Source organism: Uranotaenia lowii, chromosome 1 (assembly GCF_029784155.1).
Source record: "Uranotaenia lowii strain MFRU-FL chromosome 1, ASM2978415v1, whole genome shotgun sequence".
NCBI classification, from domain to species: Eukaryota; Metazoa; Arthropoda; class Insecta; order Diptera; family Culicidae; genus Uranotaenia; species Uranotaenia lowii.
Window position 1 is genome coordinate 118,524,630 of NC_073691.1, and position 26,650 is coordinate 118,551,279.

Genomic DNA, 26,650 nt, shown 5'->3' on the forward strand with positions numbered 1-26,650 from the left:
GTATCCAGAAGGTAGTGAAGGCTGCTGGCCGAATTCGCTGGGCAGGACATGTTGCAAGGATGCCGGACGACTGTCCTGCAAAACAGGTGTTCGCTACGAATCTGGTAGGAACAGGACGAGCGGGGGCGCAACGAGCGAGGTGGTTAGACCAAGTGCAGCATGATCTGGCGAACGTGGGTGTCCGAAAAATTGGAGAACGGTTGCCATGGATCGAGGGAATTTTAGGAATTATGTTCGTCAAGTTATGTCGGGAGACGGAATACTATGTAAATAAAGAATAATTTTAAAATGTTGAATTTCTCCTAATAATTCTTTTAAAAACTGGTAAAATTTCAATGTGCTGTTTTATAATTTTTGTTGGAAAATAACAGCGTTATTTAACTTTGGAATAAGGATTTATTTTGTTTAAAAAAACCTTACCGGATTTAACTTGAAAAATAATAATATTAGAAATCTGTAAGAATATGGTTTTAAGTTGTAAAAATGATCCAATGGTACAATTTTGGGAAAATCTAAAGACCCCAGCACAAATTGTCGAATTATTAAAAAAAAATCCCTAGGTATTATTTTATAATTTCATATTAAATCTGAAATTTGAGACTTTTCCATCACTTTCAAATGTTTCCAATATTAAATTGTGATAATTTTTTTTATTCCAATATGTCAATCGTTAGATGATGCAATTTTTGTTTTTTCAAAGCAATGGTAAACACCCATCTGTTTTCAAAAAGGAGTCTTAAATTTTCGTTTCAATTGATCCCTAGATTTCAAAAAGATATATTTTATGCTTAGCACGAGAAAACAAGCATTTATCCAAAAACTGATATCACTAGTTACCAGCATTTTTGAACTAAGCAAACTGATGATCAATACTAATGTAAAATCGAGCACTTAATACGAAAATTATATTGTAAAAAGTCTGAGTAGAACAGTTTTTGAAATATACTCAAAATATAAAATTGAAAAACAAATCACTCAGATCTAATTATCTCCACAAATTTCTTTTTTGCATTTTAAGATGAAAAATGCTATCGATCATCTGAGCTTCATTTTTGCGTTGTATCAGCAGTATTTTTGATATTCGTGAATTCATGATAAAAATAAGATAACAAACTCTTTTTTACTGAAAAAAAAAAATATTTTATCGACTGTTTCAGATTAAATTAAAAAAAAACCGTGAAGCTCACGTCAATTTAAAACAAAGATTTCAAGTGCTTATAACTATAGTTACCGAAATCGGTTGAAATTGTTGAAGGTTTGTTAACTTTACCATGTTTGCATTTTTAAATTACACAGTATTAAATAATCTTGTGCTTTTACATGTTTTAACCTGCAAATAATTGGAACAAGTTATTTCTACTAAATTTACATGACTTATGACGTAATGTAAATTCCCGAAAAGAGAAAAATGCCATTGTGAATTTACATGACCATAACAATAAAACCGTTCCTGCTCATTATTCTTTTTTAGTTTTGGAATTCATAATTTATCAACTTCTAGCCATCAGCCTTACAACGAAGCATGATAATGATTAAAAAGTTGTTCAAAATGTTTGTGTTTACTCTAAATTCACGAGCTACACACTTGAAACAGATTTTTTTCGGAGCATCACATCGAACTTACTGCTTACCGGTCGGCCGTTCGGTGTTTGTTTCTGATACGATTCTGCTACAGGGTGTATCTAAATTTTCTTTTATGTTTCGTTCATAGTTTTTGGATGGATGTTTTTTTTTATTAAATCATTTTCTTTTTCAATGTAGGTAGCATTATGTTCACCTAGAATGTTTTTTGAATAATATTACTTGATATTAATTCGTTGTACATCGAAATGCATTAGCAAAATGGTGGGATTTGAGGAAGGGGTAATGAAGGGAATCATTTGTTGGTATGAATATTAAACAACTCAAAACGATTCACTTATATTTTTAATAGTCCATGAGCCTGATTTTTTTTAACTAACACGTTTATACTTAAATCCAAGAACAAAGAGAAAAATAGCTTTAGTTTGCTGACATTTTTGTAACAACAAATTAAGAATATTGTTGACCATTTTCTGCAATTTTTTTTATTCTTACCAAAAATTTGACAACTTTTTGTGACATTCATTTTTAAATGTTAGATTTCAAATCGACCTTATCGGTTAGAGTTATTCTTATGTTTAAAATATGTTTAGAAATGAACAAGAGTTTAGCTTAGAACAATATATCACTTCTATCCAATATTGTCTATAAATTTCTCTATAGTAATATACTATTTTTAGGTTTTTTTAATTAAAGCAATAAAATATTTTTTGTTTCTTGGTGAAATTTTTTAAAAAGATTTCTTTTCACTTTTCATTTATTAAAATTGGAAAACAATAAGACACACCCTGTGCGCGACTGCAATGTTTTTGATTTCAAACATCGTTTCATGCAAAAGTCATGTAAAATTACAACAAATTGACCCGAATGAGGAAACGCATGGTTTTTTCAGGGCTGCGTTATAGTATATGACACATCTGACCGAATTTTACATGAAATCAAATTTTACATGAAATGTAAAGCTCAGTATTTTTTTCTGTGTATTTAACGAATCACCTACAGAAAAAAAAACCTGAGCTTAACATTTCATGTAAAATTTTACTTCATGTAAAATTCGGTCAGATGTGTTGTATATTATAATGCAGCCCTGAAAAAAAACCATGGGTTTTCTCATTCGGGTCAAATTGTTGAAATTTTACATGACTTTTGCATAAAACGATGTTTGGAATCAAAAACGTTGTTGTCGCGCATAGGGTGTGTCTTATTGTTTGTCAATTTTTAGAACTATACAAAAAAAAAATCCTTTTAAAAAATTTCCACCAAAAAACAAATTATGTTTTATTGCTTTAAAAAAAACACTTAAAAATAGTATATTACTTGAAAGAATTTTATAAACTTTATTGAATTGAGAAGATATTTTTTTTCTAAGCTATACAATTCACCTCTTTTTTCTTATTCAAATATATTAAATATAAATTTAAAACATAAGAATATCTCCAACCGATAAGGTTGATCGGAAATCTAACATTTAAAAATGAATGGCACAGAAAGTAGTCAAACTTTTGAATAAAATTAAATATTGCATAAAAAGGTTAGCAATATTTTCAATTTATTGTTGTGAAAATTTCAGTACGATCAAGACTTTTTTCTCTTTATTTTCGGATTTATGTATGAACGTTTAGACAAGAAAAATCAGGTTCATGGCTTTTTATACAAGTAAACTGTTTTGAGTTGTTTAATATTCATACAAACGAATGATAAGCTTCATTACTCCTTCCTCAAATTCTATCATTTTGCATAGGACATTTCAAAGACAAATAACAAGTACCATTAAAAAAAAACACTGGAGATACACATAGTACTACCTGCATTGAAAAAAGAAAATGGTTTTCTTTATCAAATTCATCCATCCAAAAAGTATTAACGAAATTTAAAAGAACATTTAGATACAACCTGTAGCAGAATTGTTTCACAAAAAACTCCGAACGGCCGACCTGTAAGCAGCAAGTTCAATTTGATGCGCCGTATAAAATCTGTTTCAAGTGTGGATTTCGAGTGAACATAAATATTATGGTTTCTTTTTAATCATTGTCATGATTTGTTTTAAGGCTGAGGTCTAGAAGTTGATAAAATAATGATTCGCAAACTAAAAAAGAATAATGAGCTGGAACGCTTTCATTGTTATGGGCATGTACATTCACAATGTCATTTTTTTCTGGAATTTACATTTCGTCATAAATCATATAAATTTAGCAGAAATAACTTGTTCCAATTCATTTGCAGGTTAAAACTTGTAAAAGCACAAGATTATTCAATACTGTGTGTTTTTGGCCAATTTTGAGGCTGTTTTTATGTGGGTGTATTAGCTCTAACCTTCTTCTTACCCAAGGTTATTAGATAACAGGGTTCTCTGACTTTGTCAGTAAGTAGGCGAGAAGAGCGTGGTGAGGTTCAGTGAGTTTGTTTGTAAACATCAGTAAATTTGTTCGAGCTGAGGGCTTTGTTGGTAAACAAACTCCACGAACTCCGCAGTAGCCAAATCAAAATGGCTGAATCGGGAGATTTACATATCGTTACACCTCCTATATATACACACACCTTGGTCTTACCCGATTTCCCCCTACATCTTTTGAGAGCAAGTTCACTGGTGTTGGAAAAAAGTGGTAACAATGTTGACACTTACGGCACATTTTGAAAATTTTGCCGTGCAAAACATTTTCAAGATCTGTGGCCTTCTAGTTTTTTTACAACACGTGTTGTATTTTCGCATGCTGTGATGCAAAAATAGCAATATTTCTATCACATATGGCTGAAATAGAAACAGTGTTGTAAAAAAATACAACGTCCCAAGATCTTGAAAACAATTTTGCATGGTAAAAATTTCGAAATGTCAAAATTTCTACCACTTTTTCCCGACATCAGTGAACATGCTCTGCGGATATGATGGCGAATATATTGACAGTTATTTCCGGCATCATATCCAGAAGTAGGCGATGGAGATTTCCTCGGAAATGCGTGCTCCGTGACGATTTGTCACAACCTCTCGTTTTAAGGCACAAATTATGGAATCGCCCCAATTTCTATCGTTTATTCAGCAAAAATTGCCGAAGGCTGCCACAAAATGCCGAAGGCCGTTGCAATGTGGAAGACCGCAACAATTGTGGCTGAAGAGAGACATGTTCGATACACAAACTTCTCAACATTCGTTTGTATGATCAACTAACGGTTGTTCTATATCTCTTGCAGCAAATCCCCTGAATGACGCCACCCCCTCGCCAAGTAGTAGTGTTAGTGAAAACCTTGATTCATTTCCGGAAAGTCCTCTGCATAGGTAAGTATCTAAGCTAGGTAAGCTTAGCAGTTTCGTTTCCACTCTTAATAGTTCAGTTCGATCTCATTTCCAAATCAAGGCTTTGGATGTTTTCTAGTCGAAAATGTTCACTACCTCCTTTCTAGAACGATTGTTTGTACGAGTATGTCTTACGAGTTGAGTTGCAAACATTTGTTTTAAGTGATTTTGGCGAATTTATTTAGTTTCGATTATTATTTCCCTTATTTTCATTATCTTTGCGATTATTTTTCTATCAGTGGAAACTTCCAACTATCACCCGACTTCCGGCAACGTGCCTCGTCGAATGCAAGTTCTTGTGGTCGATTGAGTCCGATCCAGTCCATCGTCGGAATCGATAATACGTGGACATATCCGCCGGAACTGGCCGAACTGGCCGACAATCCGGACGCCGCGGAACAATCGGTTGAACCCGTTCTGGAGCTGAACGCCCAAGGTCAGGCACAACTGGATCTGCTGGCCGGATCGTTGGCAGATGAACTCACCCTGCAGCAGACGAATGATTTCTTCAAAGGGTCAGTAACTCTAATCGTAGACGGGTGTGGTGTTTAATCGAGGGAATTTGGAAACTTTCAATTAACAGAAACAAAAATCAGGCTTGTGCGTGACCCATCATCCTAATCACAATGTGAAAAATCTCTTTACATTCCATCCCGAAACATAATCACAGCTCAATGTTTGAAAACGTGATTCAGAGAACCGGTTGCCATTTGTAATCATCGTGTTTATTTGTTTGACAAAAGATCCAATAACACAAATAACATCAACGAAGGTGCGGATGACTCAAATATTATTTTCCGGATTGAAATCGACTTTAATTTTATCAATTTAGTTGCTTATGAATTCGTTATTATGTTGTTTAAAATGCATGTCGCTTCTTAAAATTTGTTGACGTTTGATTGTAGACTTAGAACTAGGGAACTTGCATGTTGATTGATTGATACATATCATTCAATCAAATCAACAAGAATCGTTAATAAATATCCTAACTCTGCACTGTGGGGATTTTAATATGAAAATATGACATTTATTTCTACGCCTAAGACGAATTTCGAGGAATCTTATGGTCCAAACCACCTTTTGATAAAGTTACTCAAAATTTCCAATTTTATCCGGTTTGACATACGCTAAATCGTTTGGAGTACACTCAGATATTTAAATCTTGATTGACTAGGAATAGCTGAAAACCTCCGAATTCAACTAAATTTATCATATTTTTCAATAACTCCGTTGAAAAATCATGCCATGCGCAGTAGACTGAGTCGATTTGGGATCATTTTTTAATTTCTCAAACCATGGGGTCTAAAACGCTTCATTTTGGTTTAAAACACATCCATGATTTTTTGCCGAATTTTTAAGTAACGTTTACATGAGTAAATTTGAACTTTTATGTTTTTATGTTTGTTTTGAAAAATCATCATTATTTTGTTTTTCTGAGGAACCGAGCTTGCTTATAGTTTAAGTGGCAATTTATAAATCCTCCGAGAGAAATTTTCCACTGTACAACTTTGTCGAAGACCTCAACTTTGTATCTTAAAAGACAAAAAAGTTATTAGCTGTTTAATAGGGGTATGTCTTTTGGAATTGATAAACATTAACTTCAATTCACATCACTGCTAGGTGCCTCGAGAGGTATTGCATGACTACTTTTTATGCAAGCTTTGCAAGGCACTAGCAGTGATGTCAATTGAATTTATTGTTTATCAATGCCAAATGACATACCCCTGTTCAACAGCTAATAACTTTTTTTGTCTTATAAGATTCAAAGTTAAGGTCTCGGACAAAGTTGTTCAGCAGAAAAGTTTCTTTGGAGAATTTATGAATTGGCACAAAAACCATTAGCAAGCTCGATTCCACAGAAGTAACAAAAACGATGTTGATTTTTCAGTACAAAATATTCAATTTTCCCATAAAAACCTAAAAGTTCAAATTTACTCATGTAAACGTTACTTAAAAATTCTTCAAAAACATGAATGAGTTTTGAACCAAAATGAAGTTTTTTAGACCCCAGGGTTTGAGAAATTCATAAATGACCCTAAATCGACTGGTGATATGGCGTTGAAAATTTTTCAAATTGATCGGTTTTGAGTAAAATTGATGGCTGAGTAGCTCTCACAACTCATTCAATTTTGTTTTTCTCACTTATTTTACTCCATCTTCAATAGAATAGCTATTATTGTGATGAAAAATAGTGTCTCGTGTCAAAACATTTGACCAAAATAATGTTAAGGCTTCCTCGGTTATCGGACGTTTTCAGTAATCAGATGCACCCTTCGGTCCCAACAGCGTCCGATTAACGTGCGAGAACTGCATTCATATTTGTTACGAAACGTCCATGTCAATAATAACAGATGAACAAACAACCCCACGTGGAAAACAAAAACTGATTTTGAATCGAATCATTACCCTCCATTCAATCAAGGATTCAGATTTTGTCTAGATATTCTTGATTCAGCGATACAACGCTTTATAAAAATAATTCCTACATTTTCTAGAAATATGAATGAATAACATTACAACTATTTCTGACATCACAGAAGAAAGTCTACGAGTATTTGTTATTAAAGATTTTGATTCATTTAAGAACTTTGTTGAAGACTACAAAACGATTTGACTTACGCTTTAATCCTCATTCGCATTGGAGTGTCAATTAGACACTATTGCAAGTTTGAATGCTTGTAACTTTTTTCAGAAGCTTCGAAAATCAAAAATTTCTTTGGGGACCCTAAATGAATTCAAAAGTTCTTTAATATTACATTTTTACTTTTTTTATGGACGAACCCTGAAAGCCTGGACAAATCAAAACTCCCATTTTCGACATAGAGTGTCAATTTGACACTTCAAAAGTTGTTACCAACTCGGTAACATTGTTTTGTTTTTTTTTAAATGAATTGTTTGATGGGTGGGAGTTAGGTTTAAATATTGTAAACAGCTAGCTAATGGCAACGCAACGGCGAATTCAAATTCGAGCCCGTGGTGGTCAGCAGCGCAGAACAAGGCGATAACGAAAACGCACATGGCCCGAAGCGTTGCGTATAAGCCGAACGCAACAATCACCCAAGCACGCGTTCAGAAAAAAACGCAGCGTACATCGAGACTCGGAGGTTTCTTGGTGAGTCAAGGCGAGTCACCAAGCCTCTTGGTTTCCGGCAGTCTTCGAGGTAAGACGTTCACAGCAAGCGATCCGCAAAGTAAGTGTGTGAGAACGACGAACCTCCAAAACCGAGCCGAACAAGCACCAGCAATTAGTTTGGCCAGACCTGGTGTCAACCCCGAAGACGAACAGCCGTAGGAAGAGGAAACCGACGAAGATCCAGCACGGGCAACAACAACTCCCGTGCAGTGCGTGCAATCCCAAGCAGCGTGTTGGTTGGTTAGATTAGCCAGCCACTACTTATTCCATCCCATCACCGAAGACCGAGCGTGTGGTTTGGTCTGCTTAGCGAAGGAGAGAGACCGAATCTACCAACCGTGCCGTTAATGTGGTGTACGGGTACGGTACCGCACTTCTCCCGCCCCACCGAGGTATCTCCAAACGTTGCCGCCGGTGCAACGTGTCGGTCCAGCCAATAGGTCCCATAGGCGTGTGTGTGGTTTGCCTATCCAAGCCCTGTAGAGACCGGATCGCCCAGCCGTGCCGTGAGCGTGGTGCGTCGTTCTGCGCCGCTCCTCCCGTTCCATCCAGGCGTCGCCCGGTCCGTGGCGACTCAGACGACCGCCCCGAAGGTCCAGCCCCGCAACCATCCCGAACCCCGTGTGCTTGAATTGTGACATTGTGACATCCCATCGAGAAATCGCCGAATACACCAGATAAAACCAAGGTATTTATTTTACTAGGAATCCACCCATCCGAAAGCTCCCCCAGCCTAACATACGCCCTGAGACCCAGGAACAAAAGAGGCCTTGAGCGCCCAAACCCATTAGTCCCCGTGGCTTTAGACCAGGGACTGGGTGTTGCTGGGTAGCCCCTTCTGGGCTGAACCCGTTCCTGGGGAAAAAGTAAAGTTTCACCTGGCGCCCAACCAAAAAGGTTCTCAGGAGAGGAAAAATATTCTTCGAATATTTTTCCTTTCACCTGGCGGAGGGGGAGTTTTCCAAAAGTAACTTTCGTAAAAGTAAATGTCTCCTCTGGTCGCATCAGAGGCTTATTATTGGTGAATTTTTGATTTAGATTTCGCGGTGGGAAAACCACATAACAAGGCTGATTATTCGGGGTACAGGAATTTTCAAACACGCGGTAAATAAGTTATCCGAAGCTGAGTTACACGTGAATATTGACCGTGAAGTGAGCGGGGTGTAAAAGTAAAAGTGCTTTCTATTTCTTGGCGATTTTAAGTGGCAACAGCTTCCACGAGCATTTGTGACCTCGACAATTTTGTTCTTTCTCTGACTATCATGCGTTCATGTCGTTCGTCGGTTTCCGGTACCGATTTCGCGGTGGTGTATAGTGCAATGTGCCCGAACGATTTACAATCGGAGGAGCTTGACTATGAGCTTCTTCTTCGCAAAGTTATTGTCGCGGAAGATGCGTCGCGTCAAAAACGTGCGGGTTTGCTTAAGCAAATTTTGCGAGATGAAGCCGACGGTGAGAATTTTGAGCTTCACTACACCCATAGAAGAGGTTGCAAAAATCCAATGCCTATTTAGCACATCTCTGTGCCGATAATGCGCTGAAATGTGCACTGTGCCGAATATGATATCTTTGAAAAACCGTAACTGGCATAAGGACTCGGCTCCCAACTAAAATGATGCATGACCACTACATTCAAGCAAAACAAGAAAAACATTTTATGGGATTTCGTTCCTATTGGATAATTCATCCCAGAAACAAGAAAATAAAAATATAAACCACAGCACCCGTAGGGAGAATCGAACTCAAATCACTAACTAAATGGTCTTGCCAGACCGACATCTTAACCAGTGTACTATTTGAGCTTCATGCAGGAAGAGGGATATTTGTCATAGGCATTCTGCCACCGATCAATCACAAAAGAAACGCACGACAGTGGCTTCCCGGCGTTTGGCCTCCTTTCAAGGTATTCATTTGTCTTGCTATGGAAACGGGAAAGGGAACGGGAGTGGAGGAAACGGGAAACCCATTGAATGAGAACTGTGCTTTGCTTACTGCCTGCTATTACATACACACGCTACATATACACAGCTGCTAAAGCCGGGCAGCTTGGCCGGTGCTTGTTTGCCGGTTAATTGAAGGAATATATTCTTGTTGCTTTTGCTACATACACACGCACAGCTTAGCCGTGGTTGTTTGCCGGCGAATTGAATTGAAGGAATGTTTTTTTTGTTGTTGCTTTTACTGCATACACACGCATAGCTCGGCCGTGGTTGTTGGATTGAAGGGATTGAATTAGAAGGATGTTTTTGTTGTTGCTTTTGCTACATTCACTCGCACAGTGCTCGGTTCGCTGGCTGCCTGGTGTTGGCCGGTATTTATTTCCATCCTTCTTCGTCTTGTGATGCGATAGGGAGGGACGTGAAAGCGTTTTTATTTTGTTTCTTTCAGACATACGCAATTCGGTTAATTTGGGAGATTAATGCCGGTGGGAGCAAATCGAATCAGCACCGATCGCGTTATCTTCTTGTACCAATGATGCTATGTAATTGACTACACGCCATTGGCACAGAGGCTGAATTTTGGGTGTACGATATCGATCCCGAAATTGATATAGATGTTTGCAAGAAAAATTATCGCGAAATTTATCAAATGATAACAACGTTACCTAAAAATCAAATTTCACATTTGAAAGCGCGTTTATTGCACTTGGGACATCGTTTAGCCGTGATAAAATACCATTCCATCGGTGAAATTCGTCGTGAAAGTGACCTCGTGTTCCGAAAAGTTTTAGACCTTTTAAATGAAGGTTTCTGGTCGGCACATTCGCGTTTCGGTGAAGATGACGAGTCGGAGAGGTTAGGCGAACAAAAATATACGTTTGCGGAAAAACGAAAAACCGGTACTATTCCGAAACGAGTTGTTGAGCCAGAGTTTGTGACAAAAGAAGATTTCAATAACGCGATGAGAGACGTCGGTATTCTAATCCAATCTTTAGCGAAACAAATCAGTGGAATGCGTGAACAAATTGATCATTTGACTACTATCACTACGGCTCAGTTTCAAGCTTCCGCGCCTAATAACCGTGCTAGTCCTCCGTTTCCGACTCAGGAAATTCCGTGCCCGCGTTCTACCGAAATTCCGAAGTTGAACAAAACCAATCCGTTTTTGCATCCCGAGGAGGAAATTCTTCCGTGTTCAGCTCCGTTCTTACCCAATCGTGATTCGAATCCGTTTTTGGAAGAAGTACCCGCGATTTCTGATGTCGTTACCCACGAACCTCCAGAAAATCCCAATTTTAACCTCAGTCCTATCCAGATAACTTCCGCGCTACCGCCGTTCGAGCAGAGTCCGCGACTTTTCCCGAGTTCTCAGAACTATTCGCGAAGAAAAGTGATTCCGGTTTCACAGTGGAAAATCAAAAAGTACTCCGGAAATGATCAAGGTTTAGGTTTGAACGAGTTCATTAATCATGTCCATCAACTAGCAATTTCTGAGCAAGCAAACTCGCTTGATTTATTCGATTCTGCTGTGCATTTGTTTGATGGTGCAGCTCTTAACTGGTACACCGTGCATCGAAGTCAATTGACCGGTTGGGCTCACTTGGTAATAGAATTAAAAAATGAGTTTCGACATCCAGACCTAGATTCGGTTTTACGTGCAAAAATTTATTCAACTCGACAACAAAGGGGAGAATCGTTCCAGAGCTTCGTGCTTCAAATGGAAAAACTTTTTCTAGCAATGAATCACCCTATTCCTGAATCAGAACGGGTGGAAATTTTGAAGTCGAATTTACGCTACGATTCACGAAAAACGTTGGTCGGGAAAAATGTTCGTTCCATGAAATATCTATTAAGTTTGGGAAAGGATTTAGATGCAACCGATTTTTCAGTGTTTTCCAGAGTTTTTGGTCCAACTAAAAAGGAAAATTGTGTCATCTCGGAGGGTAGAAAATCTCCTAATTTGTCTCGTCAGAGTGAAGGTTTTGATCGTCCCAAAAATCCGAAAAATTTCCCCGATAAAAGTAACAAAAATCCGTTCTCTAAACCAAATCCGAAATTCGCGAAACCTACTGGTCAAAGGATCTTTGTCAATAGTGAATTGAAATCGCAAAATAATTCGAAACCCAACGTGAGTAGAACCCATATCGTTTCCTCAGATTCTGAACTAGGACCACGTAACAGTAGTAAATTTCAACGAGTATTAGCTAACTACGAGCCGCCAGTGGAGGGAGAATGCTTCAATTGTGGAGATCTCCACGATTTGGATTCCTGTCCGATTCCACGTAGAGTTTTCTGCTATCGATGTGGATTTAAAGGTTTTACCTCAGAAAACTGTCCCTATTGTCGGAAAAACTAGTTAGGGAAGTCCTAAAGCCGCAGGAACTTCAAGTAGCGCAGACTCAGAATAACATTCATCAGACTTGACGAATTTAGGTATCTGCTCACGAGTTGTTCGTAAACAAAATGAACAATCGTAGAAGCAAGACAGTAAAAAAATTCCCACTATACAACCCAAACTGGATGTTAGGGTCTCTAATAAAACTCATGAAGCCACTACTCATTTTCAGAACTTATGTTCAAGCAACCCGCGAAACCGTTTTCCGTCGTTAATACGGTTTATAAATCGAAAAATTCGTTACGTTTTTTAAAAAGAAAACACACTAAACCAAATCAGAGTTCGCGTTACTTCGTGTAGTCCAAAATTCAGCTTTTTGTCCATGATTGTTTTTTTCGCTGGCGTTATAAACGAATTATTGGCTCGAAATAAATCGTGACTCAATCTAATAAAAATTTCCGGAAATCAGAATAGTTCGTTCTAATAGAAAAATGTGGAGACGTCCACGAAAATCCATTGACGCGCGCGTATCAAGAAAATTGATGAAATGGTAAAAGATCTTCTTAGACCGGTTAAGAAGAAACCAATCGAAGTAGTCATCAGAATAATCTCTGATTGAGATTTCAAATCGAGTAGTAGGCCGTAAATGAATAATCGGTTCGCGACAAATCTGGCCAATGGTCCACATCGGATAGAGTAAAAAGCTCTCGACTTCATTCGATTCTTTCGATCACTCATCTGGCATCAACACTCGCGAAACGATAAAGATTTCTGTCCGCAAACTCATTCACGACATTGACAACTAGTTACAGCTATTGTAGACTCAAAAAGGCACTCCAGTCACCTCTAAACTGAATAAACCTCGACTCATTCATCTGTTCGACTGAGGATAATTATTCGGTTTATTTCTGTATCGGCTCATTCGATCAATGATCCTTATTTGTTCCATCGACAACCTTATTCGCGATTTGTAGAATTCAGTGCACGTGCACAAGGCTGATCAAAGGTTCGTGGAAGATGGTATTTGATTATTTTTAGACAGGTCCAGGAATAGTTGATCCCGTTCTCTTCTCGAGTCGATTGAAGGGTGTTGTTTGGTTGAGGATTGTGGACATCGATTGAAAAAAAAAAATTAAAAAATATTGTTTAAAAGTTCCTTCGAAGAATAATGGAGGCATGTTCGATTAATTGTAAATAAAAAAAGATGATAATGTTGATGATTATCGAATTCACCGAAATGAGCCAATGATGTTTTTGTTTGTTTAAATAATAAATAATTTAACATTAATTTCATTTAGATTTCAGAGAAAAAAAAACCATTTGAATTATATAATCCCAATAGTTTTTTTATTTGACCAGAGGGGGACTGTTACCAACTCGGTAACATTGTTTTGTTTTTTTTTAAATGAATTGTTTGATGGGTGGGAGTTAGGTTTAAATATTGTAAACAGCTAGCTAATGGCAACGCAACGGCGAATTCAAATTCGAGCCCGTGGTGGTCAGCAGCGCAGAACAAGGCGATAACGAAAACGCACATGGCCCGAAGCGTTGCGTATAAGCCGAACGCAACAATCACCCAAGCACGCGTTCAGAAAAAAACGCAGCGTACATCGAGACTCGGAGGTTTCTTGGTGAGTCAAGGCGAGTCACCAAGCCTCTTGGTTTCCGGCAGTCTTCGAGGTAAGACGTTCACAGCAAGCGATCCGCAAAGTAAGTGTGTGAGAACGACGAACCTCCAAAACCGAGCCGAACAAGCACCAGCAATTAGTTTGGCCAGACCTGGTGTCAACCCCGAAGACGAACAGCCGTAGGAAGAGGAAACCGACGAAGATCCAGCACGGGCAACAACAACTCCCGTGCAGTGCGTGCAATCCCAAGCAGCGTGTTGGTTGGTTAGATTAGCCAGCCACTACTTATTCCATCCCATCACCGAAGACCGAGCGTGTGGTTTGGTCTGCTTAGCGAAGGAGAGAGACCGAATCTACCAACCGTGCCGTTAATGTGGTGTACGGGTACGGTACCGCACTTCTCCCGCCCCACCGAGGTATCTCCAAACGTTGCCGCCGGTGCAACGTGTCGGTCCAGCCAATAGGTCCCATAGGCGTGTGTGTGGTTTGCCTATCCAAGCCCTGTAGAGACCGGATCGCCCAGCCGTGCCGTGAGCGTGGTGCGTCGTTCTGCGCCGCTCCTCCCGTTCCATCCAGGCGTCGCCCGGTCCGTGGCGACTCAGACGACCGCCCCGAAGGTCCAGCCCCGCAACCATCCCGAACCCCGTGTGCTTGAATTGTGACATTGTGACATCCCATCGAGAAATCGCCGAATACACCAGATAAAACCAAGGTATTTATTTTACTAGGAATCCACCCATCCGAAAGCTCCCCCAGCCTAACATACGCCCTGAGACCCAGGAACAAAAGAGGCCTTGAGCGCCCAAACCCATTAGTCCCCGTGGCTTTAGACCAGGGACTGGGTGTTGCTGGGTAGCCCCTTCTGGGCTAAACCCGTTCCTGGGGAAAAAGTAAAGTTTCAAAGTAAAATCTATCTAAGTCGTTTGAATTATAATTAAATTCATATAAAACTTATATCAATAGAAACCTTGTTATGTCAAAAAAAATATGTTTAGAACATTATACCCAAGTAACCAAAAGTCTTTTTAAAAAGGTCGAACACAGCTTAATCAGCATAATCAATGTGCTAAATTTCCTTTTATTCAGCCCACAATTTAGGTTCTTATTGATACTTTGAAGTTCCATTACAGATTTGAACGGCCTTCTATTCAGCTCACTAGTAAACGTTTTATCAGCAAAAACAAAAAAAAATATTCTTCTCTCCTCTCAATCCTTCTTTATTCCTCCCATAATCTCCCTTCATTGATCTTACTTAATTGCTTTGTTTTAACTTTGTTCGATATATGCCAGCACGCACGCCAGTTCTGCTACACAATTATTTGATTCGCTTACTCAAGCAATCAAAAAACCTAATCGAAAAAAATAGTCCTGGTACCATATTTGAACCCGATCTTTGGAGATGATAACCAAAAACGCGGCCACGACGCCACACCTAGATGTTGCCTTACGGGCAGCTAAAATTCGAAGTGGTTATAAGCTTCCTAGAATACCTGCAAGAGCAGCCAGCGGCCAGCAGCAAAGACGCACGTTGATTATTAAAATAATATCGGTAAAAAAATGGAATTCCATGTTTATAAATCTTGATTAACTGGTTAATCGCCGCGATGAATTGTTTGATGTTATCATCGACTTTTTTCGGCGAAAATAAAAACGAAATCACTTGCCAGTTGGTTCATTTTTGGACCAACTGGCAAGTAATTTCGTTTTTATTTTCGCCGAAAAAAGTCGATGATAACATCAAACAGTTTATAAATCTTATATATAAAAATGGAGGCGTTTTCTTTGTAACAACATCACGTATGAATGGTCGGTCGGAATGATGTGAAATTTGGTATCCGAGGGTTTTTTGGGTCAGAGATGGTTTGTATAACAGTTTCAACAATCTCACTTTTTATGAAAGGGGAGTCCCCATACAAAGTTATCTCTTCACATCTCTTATATATAAAAATGGAGGCATTTTCTTTGTAACAACATCACGTATGAATGGTCGGTCGGAATGAAGTGAAATTTGGTATCCGAGGGTTTTTTGGGTCAGAGAGGGTTTGTATAATAGTTTCAACAATCTCACTTTTTATGAAAGGGGGTCCCCATACAAAGTTATCTCTTCACATCTCTTATATATAAAAATGGAGGCATTTTCTTTGTAACAACATCACGTATGAATGGTCGGTCGGAATGAAGTGAAATTTGGTATCCGAGGGTTTTTTGGGTCAGAGATGGTTTGTATAATAGTTTCAACAATCTCACTTTTTATGAAAGGGGGGTCCCCATACAAAGTTATCTCTTCTCACATCTTATATATAAAAATGGAGGCATTTTCTTTGTAACAACATCACGTATGAATGGTCGGTCGGAATGAAGTGAAATTTGGTATCCGAGGGTTTTTTGGGTCAGAGATGGTTTGTATAATAGCTTCAACAATCTCACTTTTTATCATACAAAGTTATCTCTTCACATCTCTTATATATAAAAATGGAGGCATTTTCTTTGTAACAACATCACGTGTGGATTAGACTGCCCCAAATTTGTATGGGAAATTCAAAACCTGTGAAATGTAATGCGCTGCAGGCTAAAATTGATTCTAGGCCTAGTACAAGATCTCATGCCAAATTTGAGCCAGATCGGATCACAGGAAGGGGTCGCTCATCGAGCCTGAATTTTGTATGGGATTTTGAGACATTTTGTTCGGGAGAAACATGAAAATCCAGATTTTCATCAATAACTTTAGTTCCCGTCGGCCGATTTCTTTCAAAAACGGGTTTTCTTAAAGCCTAAATTATGAAAAATATTTCATCCGAAGACTGCATATCGATGAGAGTTAAGATAAAAAAGTTATTAAGCTTCAAAAATGGGCTAACTTTTTTAAGGATGGTATTCATCACTGTTTATAAGATGGGGCGGTCGAACATATTGATGCCTCATTAACAGTGATGAATACCACCGCTAAAAAGTTAACCCATTTTTGAAGCCTTATAACTTTTTTATCTTAACTCTCATCGATATGCAGTCTTCGGATGAAATATTTTTCATAATTTAGGCTTTAAGAAAATCCGTTTTTGAAAGAAATCGACCGACGGTAACTAAAGTTATTGATGAAAAACTGGATTTTCATGTTTCTCCCGAACAAAATGTCTCAAAATCCCATACAAACTTCAGGCTCGTTGAGCGACCCTTTCCCGTGATCCGATCTGGCCCAAATTTGGCATGAGATCTTGTACTAGGCCTAGGATCAATTTTAGCCTGCAGCGCATAAGTTTTTCAAAAGTCGGGTCATTTGGGGCACTCTAGTGTGGATGGTCGGTCGGAATGAAGTGAAATTTGGTATCCGAGGGTTTTTTGGGTCAGAGATGGTTTGTATAATAGTTTCAAGGATCTCACTTTTTATGGAAGGTGGTCCCAATACAAATTCAACTTTAATTTTTACGATTTCCATAAGAATCTATTCGCGAGCACGATGCAATTAAGGACGTGTAGATGAAATTAAACATTTATTACGATTTATAAGGTAAAACGAAGTTTACCGGGTCAGCTAGTGTTAAGCATAAAATTAAACAAATTCTTCAGTTTATCTTGATATTTCATTAATGAATTGCTTCAACTGACTTTCAATGAATGATAAATTCGTGGTAAGTAAATACAGTTGGACGAAATTTCAAAATATTTACCCTTTTCAAAAACAATCATTTTCGAGTTAGCTTTAAGTTGTTCTGAGTTGAAGTTTCAATATTAATTATACATTTCAACAATTTCCAAGCTCCAAAAAATGATCTATTTATTATATGCCCTTTCGTGATGTTCGTTAACATTTCATACTAGCTGACCCGGTAAACTTCGTTTTACCTTCTTAAGTATAAATCGTAATAAATGATTAATTTTATCTACACGTCCTTAACTGCATCGTTCTCGCGAATAGAATCTTATGAAAATCGTAACAAATAAAGTTGAATTTGTATTGGGAAAACCTTTCATAAAAAGTGAGATCCTTGAAACTATTATACAAACCATCTCTGACCCAAAAACCCTTCGGATACCAAATTTCACTTCATTCCGACCGACCATTCATACGTGATGTTGTTACAAAGAAAATGCCTCCATTTTTATATATAAGATGTGAAGAAGAGATAACTTTGTATGGGGACCCCCTTTTCATCAAAAGTGAGATTCTCGAAACTATTATACAAACCATCTCTGACCCAAAAAACCCTCGGATACCAAATTTCACTTCATTCCGACCGACCATTCATACGTGATGTTGTTACAAAGAAAATGCCTCCATTTTTATATATAAGATTCATGAAATGGCGGACATGTCTCATAAAAGGCTATTTGAGGAACTTTTTAGAACTTCGAGTCCATAGGAGGCTATTTGAGACCCAATTTGTAACTGTTATTCTGAACGATGCGATTGGCATGTCACAAAAAGGCTATTTGAGGAACTTCTTGGAACTTGAAGTTCACAGAAGGCTATTTGAGATCTAATTTGTAAGTTTGTAACTGTGTGGATGCGATTGACATGTCACAAAAAAAAGCTATTTAAGGAACTTTTTGGAACTTCAAGCCCATAGAAGGCTATTTGAGGAACCTTTTGTAACTTTCATGCTCACATTCGAGAAAATTCGGTACCAATTCCCTTTGGAACCTAATGAAAGTCACCGGTACCCTGTTTTGGCTCAAAAATCTCCACTGTGCAGTGTAGTTTTAGTTAGTAATTTCTATTTGCCGATCCTATAATGAACTTGCCATTGTAGAGGCAGTGTCTAGAAAGATATATCTTAGAATTAAATTTTGAAACAAAATTTTTGACAAATTCATTAATAACTCACACGATACCGTATGTTGCTTTCATTCCCATCGCGTGCTGCCAAACTGTTATTATCAAGTTGTATCTTTTCCTTCCGTCGAACATACTACTGGAACAGATTCAGTCAAGGGACGACGCTTCATAGCCAACCTCCGCCACCATATCAGGCACCGCAGCCCTACTCCCTGCACGCAACAGTTGCCCAGCCCTTCGGATTTCCGCCGCAGCAGAACCAGTGTCCCATCCATCGCCACCAACAGTGCACCTGTATGCTACAAAACACCACCCGCGAGGTAAGTTTGGCTTGGCCTCTCTCGAGCCATCATCGCTCAAATAGTCAAGCCACAAACCAAACCCAAACCACAACCGGCAGTGCTGCCAGCTGTCTGTGGGCAATCAATCAACGAAGAAACGAACATCTCGTTAACACAATCCGGTTCTATTTTTCCGCTTCCGTCGCTAATTGCAGAGTATGTCGCCGGCTTCCGGAACCGGAATGTCACCATCGTACCCGCACAGTGAACCATCGCCGGACTACGCCATGCTTGTGGGAGCCCGCGTGATACAGAGGACACCCTCCGCCAGTCCACCGCTGACGCCCAACACCGTCTGTGGGATGGTGACAACGACGTCGCAGAATGGTGAGTTGATTTATTTTTTTCTTTAAAAATTTAGTGAGATTTCTTCCAACTCAACATTTGAAATGCAATGTATTTCTGGAACTACAAAAAAACCCAGAGCGGTTTCACCCAAACTTGCCGAAAGGTTTTAAACTAAAATTCGAAAAGGTCCTGCCCGACCCGGATGCCTGCATTTCGTTGAAAGATGCCCTGTTTTTTGCCCGAATTTATTCACCATTTTTTTCAAATCAAATGAAAAACTAAAATTGAAGCAAAATAAATTTTTATTTTCGCATTTTCGGCCGAAAATCGACTTTCTGGAATTATTTTGAAAACCGGATACCTTTATGGGAATGTTTCAGACTTTCATCAAAATGTAAACCCCGAATCGCTCCAATCGACATAATTTATCTCTAGGATGGTTTAGTAATTTTTAAAATGACAAACATCCGAGCCTATTAAGAATTTTTTTTAAATGTGCCTCATAAACATTCAAATCATTATCATACCCAATCAACAAAAAGTCACATACTTTCTTAAATGAATGCTTTGATGAAAGTTACATGTTGACTGACAAATAGAAACAACTGCCCAATCCTCGTGAGTGAATTATACGTACTCAAGTAGCAAAAGTTCAAGTTATTTTTAAATCTGGTGATCCTACAAATGTTAATAATTATTATCGTGCCGTTTCAACTTTGAGGGTTTTAAGTAAAGTGTTTGAAAAACTTTTTATCGAAAAAATCAACTCTTTTTTGAGTGTCAATAATGTTCTCTACAATCATCAGTATGGGTTTAAATCGGGATCAAATACTCTTACAGTTATTGGTGAACTTTTAGATTCAATAATTGATAACACTGACAAGAAAAATATAGTTGGTGGCCTTTTTCAGATCTTAAAAAAGCTTTTGATACTCTAGACCATGAAATACTTAAAAAAATTCTCGAATGTTTTATCCTCAGAGGTATCACAAACAACTTGATTTGCAGTTATCTATCAGAAAAAAAACTATTTGTCCGTATTGATGAGGTATCCATTTCCTTAGGGAGAATTGAAGTCGGCGTTCCGCAAGGTTGCAACATTGGACCAATCCTTTTTTTTTGTACATCAATGATATTAGTAACCTGCCATTGCATGGAATACTAAGACTTTTTGCGGACACGGCACTTTTTTACGCAGGAAAATGTCCTAATGTAATTATTAAAAACATGGAAGATTATCTCAACATTCTGCAAAAATGTTTCAACTCCAATCTTCTCTCTTTGAACTTTGCAAAAACATGATACATATTATTCCGGTCATCTAGAAAAACGATCCAATCTCACAACAGTCCAAAAATAGTAAATGATGTTTTGGAAAAAGTATATAATCTGGGAATAAACTAGATGACACTCTGTCGTGGAAATCGCATATTAATAACTTACACAAAAAGATATCGTTGTTTAGTAGCGTTTTATGGAGAGTGAAACATTTTGTCCCACGCCATGTAATCACTCATTTTAAATGATATGTGCTCACGTAACTAAGAACTTTTACTAGACACAAAACACACGACGTACCTATTACAGGACACAACACTTAACGTTCTTACTTAAAGGAAAAAGGGCTTAAAATTACTTTTTTTGTTGACCGGTTTCTGGCTCGATGTTGCCCATCTACAGGAAGATGTCTGACTGATTACTTGAAGACAGTTAACGTTAGCAATTTCCTACTCTGCTGATGTATTCGTCGAAACGCGCCATGTAATGTTGCGTTTTTATTTTGCGTTTGTTCATACACACTTGAATTATTTGATTGCGGCGTGGGGTAGAACTTCCTCATCTCTCCTATCTAGTCTACAAACTTTACAAAATCGTTGTCTGAAAACTATATTTAATCTTCCCTTTCGTCATCCATCCAATCTGTTGTACTCTAACCGCCCTCACAATGTTTTACCATTGGCTGAAATTTATAATTTCCAAACTTGCACTTATGTCTTTGATAATTTGCATTCCCCTCATATATCTCAAAATCTCAGGTTTACTGCAGGAATTCGTATTCATAACACAAGGCAGTCTCATCACCTTTTGAGAAGTAATTCGTCAACAAGCCTAGGTTTAACATAGGATTTTTTTTGTCGGACCTACGAAGTACAATAATCTACCCGAAGAGTTAAAGATAATTAATTACTGGAATATTTTCAAGACCAAACTGATGCAACACTTTAAGAACTTATTAACCCTCATCCGCATTAGAGTTTCATTTTGACACTATTGCAAGTTTGAAAGCTTGTAACTTTTTTCAGAAGCTTCAAAAAACAACTATTTCTTCGGGGACCCCAAATGATTTCAAAAGTTCTTGAATTTTGAATCTTTACTTTTTTATGTACAAACCCTGGAAGCCTGTACAAAAAAACTCCCTTTTCCGACTTAGAGTGTCAGTTTGACACTCCAAAAATAAAATCCATCTAAGTCGTTTGAATTATAATTAACTAGCTGACCCAGCAAACTTCGTTAAGCCTTTGAATTTCGCAAAAATAATGAACATGTAAATAAGCAGAAAATATGTTAATAATTATTTACGCTCATGAAACTGGATTGTTACCTTCAAACAGAGTGAATCGACACAGTTTTTTGACTATTTTCGTAATACTTCTGTCATATTATGGTAGTGCCTACCTCCAGGAGCAAAAATTTCCGAAGAAGATTGACTTCCAACAAAACTGGAAAGCGAATATCTTCTGGGATGAAGTTAAAAATCTATTTTCTTCTGTTTTACAATTTTTTTCATTCACAGAGGACCCTTGACACCGATATGTTCAATTTCTATTAACCCCAAGATAAGTGCCAAAAAGTGTTTTGTTGAAATGTGTCGTCATTTTAAGCAGTTTTGATCAACTGTCTTTCCTTTTTCGCCAAAACCATGTTTGAAATTTTCTTTATCGTAAAGGTACCAAATTTGTAGAAATGGCACAACACTTTTCATGGTATGAAATTTCGCGATTTTTTTATGCTGCAAATATATAAATATCAACAAATTTTCATATACCATTCTGTTTTTCGTTATCTATCATGCATTTGATATGTTCTCTGTATTAGATAATCTCCTCTTAATTTTTAAAATCATCTTTTTTATATCGATTTTAACTTTATCATATTTATCGAGAAATGGATGCTTAAGCACTGAACAAAGAAAATTAGAACATTCAATATATGTGTATGTACATGGAATTTTTATTCACAGCAATTTCAAATCAAACGGTTATGAAATCTTTTTTTTCTTTGAGATCTTGAATTCAAAATCAGCAATGAAATTCAAAAAAGTCTATGCAAATCTAATTCAGTTTTCATTATCTCTGTTTTGGATCTTGAATCATATTTTCGTCGAGACTTAAATTTTTATTTTCCAAGCTTCTTGTATTTGAAGATGTTATTGAACCAATTATCTGTTCTTGATTTCTGATACTGAGTGTTGGATCAAATTATGAATTTTATTTTCACAAAGTCAACCCTATTTATATCCTTAATTTTGTTTAGTTTTTTAGCACCTTTGTATGGAAGGAAGAAGTGGATAGTATCTAACATTTCCTTGGTTTTCTGATGAAATTCACATAGAATTACAAAGTTAATATCATTCTATTCTCGAACTAACTCTTTACATTTTTGACGTTTACAAAAACCAAGTAAATCAATTTATGGTCGTCTTATTCTATTGATTAAATATTAGACGTTCTCTTGGTGTTGTACTATAAATATGAACAGAAGATTCTGTAATGGAGTATTTCATTTTTATCTGTTCAGTTGTTTTGGATATGTCAAAACTTCCACAGTCATACGTAGAATATTATTTTTCTTGAATAATATGACAGTCTTTCATTTAACCGGAAAATAAACAAAACAAAATAACGGAGTAAATAAAAGAGATCAGAATTTTTCCCGCGCGTATCCTGGTCAGACAAATTTATTATATCTAAAAAACTAACAATATCCGGGCATTTGATTTCAAAATTGTCAATCCAAAATCCGGGCAATACCAAGCAAATTTGGGCTAAATTTAGAAACTACTCAAAAAAAAAAAAATTAAAACGAAAAGCACTTTAATAATTTTTTTTCTTCGAAACACATCAGAAATTTTGAATCGTATTTTAAGCGTCCAGAAACCGTGCATGATTATTATGTTAAAAGTTGCTCAAAAAATTTCGTTTTTGTAAACAACATTTAAAAAAAAAACTTAATAAGAAATTTTTTATTATTTGGAAAATGAAATAATTAAATCCGGAAATTCGGGTTTTTTTTTATCAAAATCCGGACAACCGGGCTGGACGACTTGACCGGGCCCTTTAAATTTTGATTAATCAATTACCCAATTTAATCAAGTCCTGGTGAAACCGGGCAATCCGGCTAGCTTTGGGTAAATTAGCTTAAAAAATGTTAAAGTTGCCTTGATGCTGAAGCAAAAATGACAGTTTTCGAAAAAAGGTATACTCCATGCCGGCTTGTTGCGTTCTTTTTTTTCACGCCAAACGGAAGGTGAACAATTACATGCAAGTATCCATTATACTGGTGCCACGTGAAAAGTACACTTGCAACAAAAATGGGCGCCAAAACTTCCTATAGAGAGATGGATGAACATCAGTAAGCCTTGATTGCTTTTGGCGCCTTCCTACTCTGGGTGATTCGAATGAAAAAAAAAATGGAAATTGGGTGCCATGACTTTTATTTGATACGAATAAAATTAAAAATTAATTTTCAAATTCCTCAAAAACATTTTCGAAATAATCTCTCCGTTGTGTTATTCTTCGCGTGAAGACGGACACAACAAAAAAAAATCGCATGCAATCCAGTGAAGAGTATTGCGTGTTCGCACATTTCTGTATGGTCGTTATTCAGCATGAAAGAAAAAAAAATCCGAAAAAACATGCCTCAGGAAAATATTTCATATATTTCACGTCCAAAAAAAATATTTACCTTATGCATATGAAAGCTGCAGTTAATGTCTACATCATGGAACCAAGAAATTTTTTTTAAAAGTTAAAAAAAATGGTCTGAAAAACCTGCTTTACTAATTCTAACCTTTTGTTGTCTTTAGGATTTTGATGCAACAAAAATTTAATTTACTGGAATTTTTCAAAGTTGGCTACTTTGCGCGATTTTTTTACTAATTGAAATTTCATCTGTTTTTGTGTCAGTCCTGGTGGAACAATTTCTCATTCTAAACAAAGCAGGAATTGAGTTTCCATCAATTTACAACATGCTTAAAGGGTGATACAGTCAAAATTTGGTCAAGGGAAAACGCGTGTAAATCGGTGAAATCGTTTAATTAAATAATCAAGTTTAATTTCTTATTCAAGTTTAATTAGTATAAAATTCAGGAAAAATATTCAGTTAGGCTTCCGCTTTTCCAAATTCGAATTGCCGGGCTTTACGCTTAACCCCTGCCATCAGATTTTGTACAGCCACCTTGTCCACCTTCTTCGCCTCAGAAAGCCAGTTTGCCTTGAACTGCTGCTCGTCCTTAGCAGTTTTTTTGGTCTTCTTTAGGTTCCGCTTGACTATAGCCCAGTATTTCTCAATAGGGCGGAGCTCTGGCATGTTGGGAGGGTTGTTGTCCTTGGGAACCACCTGCACGTTGTTGGCGGCGTACCACTCCATGCCCTTTCTACCATAATGGCAAGATGCCAAATCCGGCCAAAACAGTACTGAACAACCGTGATTCTTCAAGAAAGGCAGTAGACGTTTATTCAAACACTCTTTCACGTAAATTTTTTGGTTGACAGTCCCGGAAGCTATGAAAATGCTGCTTTTCAAGCCACAAGTACAAATGGCTTGCCAAACCACATATTTCTTCGCGAACTTTGACAGTTTCATGTGCTTGAAAATATCTGCTACCTTTCCCCTTCCTTTTGCCGTATAAAACTCCTGTCACGGAAGCTGCTTGTATTCGGCTTTGACGTAGGTTTTGTCGTCCATTACCACGCAGTCAACTTCGTCAGCATCGTCGTATACAGCGCACTTTGGCCGTCGTATTTTGTTTATCATCGCGATTTGGAGTCACTACCTTCTTGTAAGTCGATAGTCCGACTCGTTTTTTGGCTCGATGCACGGTTGTAGACGATACACCCAGCTTATTTGCGTCATCTCGGAGAGAGAGGTTAGGGTTTCGCTTGAAACTACCAGCAACTCTCTCTGTCGTCTCAGCGGCTTCCGGTTTTCGATTTCCCCCCGATCCAGACTTCCTGGCTGTCAACAAACGTTTCCAAACACATTAATTACATTTGTAACGGTTGATTTGGCAACTTTTAGCGATTTTGTCAGCTTTGCGTGCGAGTAGCTCGGATTTTCGCGATGCGCGAGCAAAATTTTGATACGCTGCTCTTTTCCTTGGACGGCATTTTGACAATGAGAGCTTGAAGAGTGAATTCCAAAATCAAAATAGGAGCAACATTCTACACACACACCTTCAAAATGAGGGGTGTTCAGGGTTTTTAAATGCAAAATTGAAAGAAATACGTCAGGTTGATATTGACCAAATTTTGACCGTTTCACCCTTTATGATAAATTTTGATTTTAGCTGGATAGTTGAACTAAATTGTGTGAAAATTTCATGAAAAAATATCAACCGAGAGAGAAATAGCAGCTTGTCAAAGTTGAAAGAGATTCTTTTTTTAACGCAACTGTATGTAGAAAATGTAGGGATTCTCGGCAAACGCATGGCTTCATGTTCTGAACATAGGCAATAATCAAGAGAAGATTAATGAACTGATGTCTAAGGTCTATTGAGAAAGAGTGATGTTTTTTGCCCATTTTACGATTTTGGAAGCTGCAGTAAAAGGTCGCTGGAGGTCATTTAGACCTGTTTTGGTACTTGAAAGTTTAAATAAGAACCTTAATTTTTAGGTGGATAGAACGTACTTCAGATCAATGATGTGGGTGGTAAGCTTTTCGTACCTGGGCTTTTGTTTTGTTGGGTGTCGTTTGGAGCAATTTGGGGTTCAGTTTAAGAGGCAACTTTGAAACATTTCAACACTGAACAGGGCGACCAGGGTCTATAAGGTGGGCTCGCCAATCAAAGTATCACTTCTATATGGAGCCTCCTACGATCGCTTTGTGGAACAGGCCTACTCCAGATCCGAGAAAGGAACAATGTTTTCGGCTTTACGGTATTTTTTGTTGAACTACCCAACTTCTGGCCGGCACTTCATGCTATAAATGTCTTTGTTAATGACCAGTACGTAGAGAAAGAAGAGTGGTTTTGACATTCCTCTCTTGCTTATCCACACCAGGACACTCTATGGGACCTTGGTGTGAAGTGAACTGTACTACAGAAACTCTTTTATTACTTAT

At 37.6% G+C, this 26,650-nt stretch overlaps 1 protein-coding gene across 7 annotated transcripts in view; it reads left to right on the forward strand.

Moving 5' to 3' along the window:
* LOC129739373 (forkhead box protein O) overlaps positions 1–26,650 on the forward strand; it is a 278,812-nt gene that overhangs the window by 250,808 nt on the left and 1,354 nt on the right. For 6 of the 7 annotated variants that reach the window (XM_055730781.1, XM_055730784.1, XM_055730782.1 and 3 more), the window contains 4 exons: positions 4,768–4,852; positions 5,110–5,385; positions 18,826–19,000; positions 19,177–19,348. In XM_055730781.1, the coding sequence (XP_055586756.1) occupies positions 4,768–4,852; positions 5,110–5,385; positions 18,826–19,000; positions 19,177–19,348 (708 nt within the window). Of the gene's footprint in view, positions 1–4,767; positions 4,853–5,109; positions 5,386–18,786; positions 19,001–19,176; positions 19,349–26,650 lie in introns of all 7 variants that reach the window. The other variant, XM_055730788.1, reaches the window with a different exon arrangement.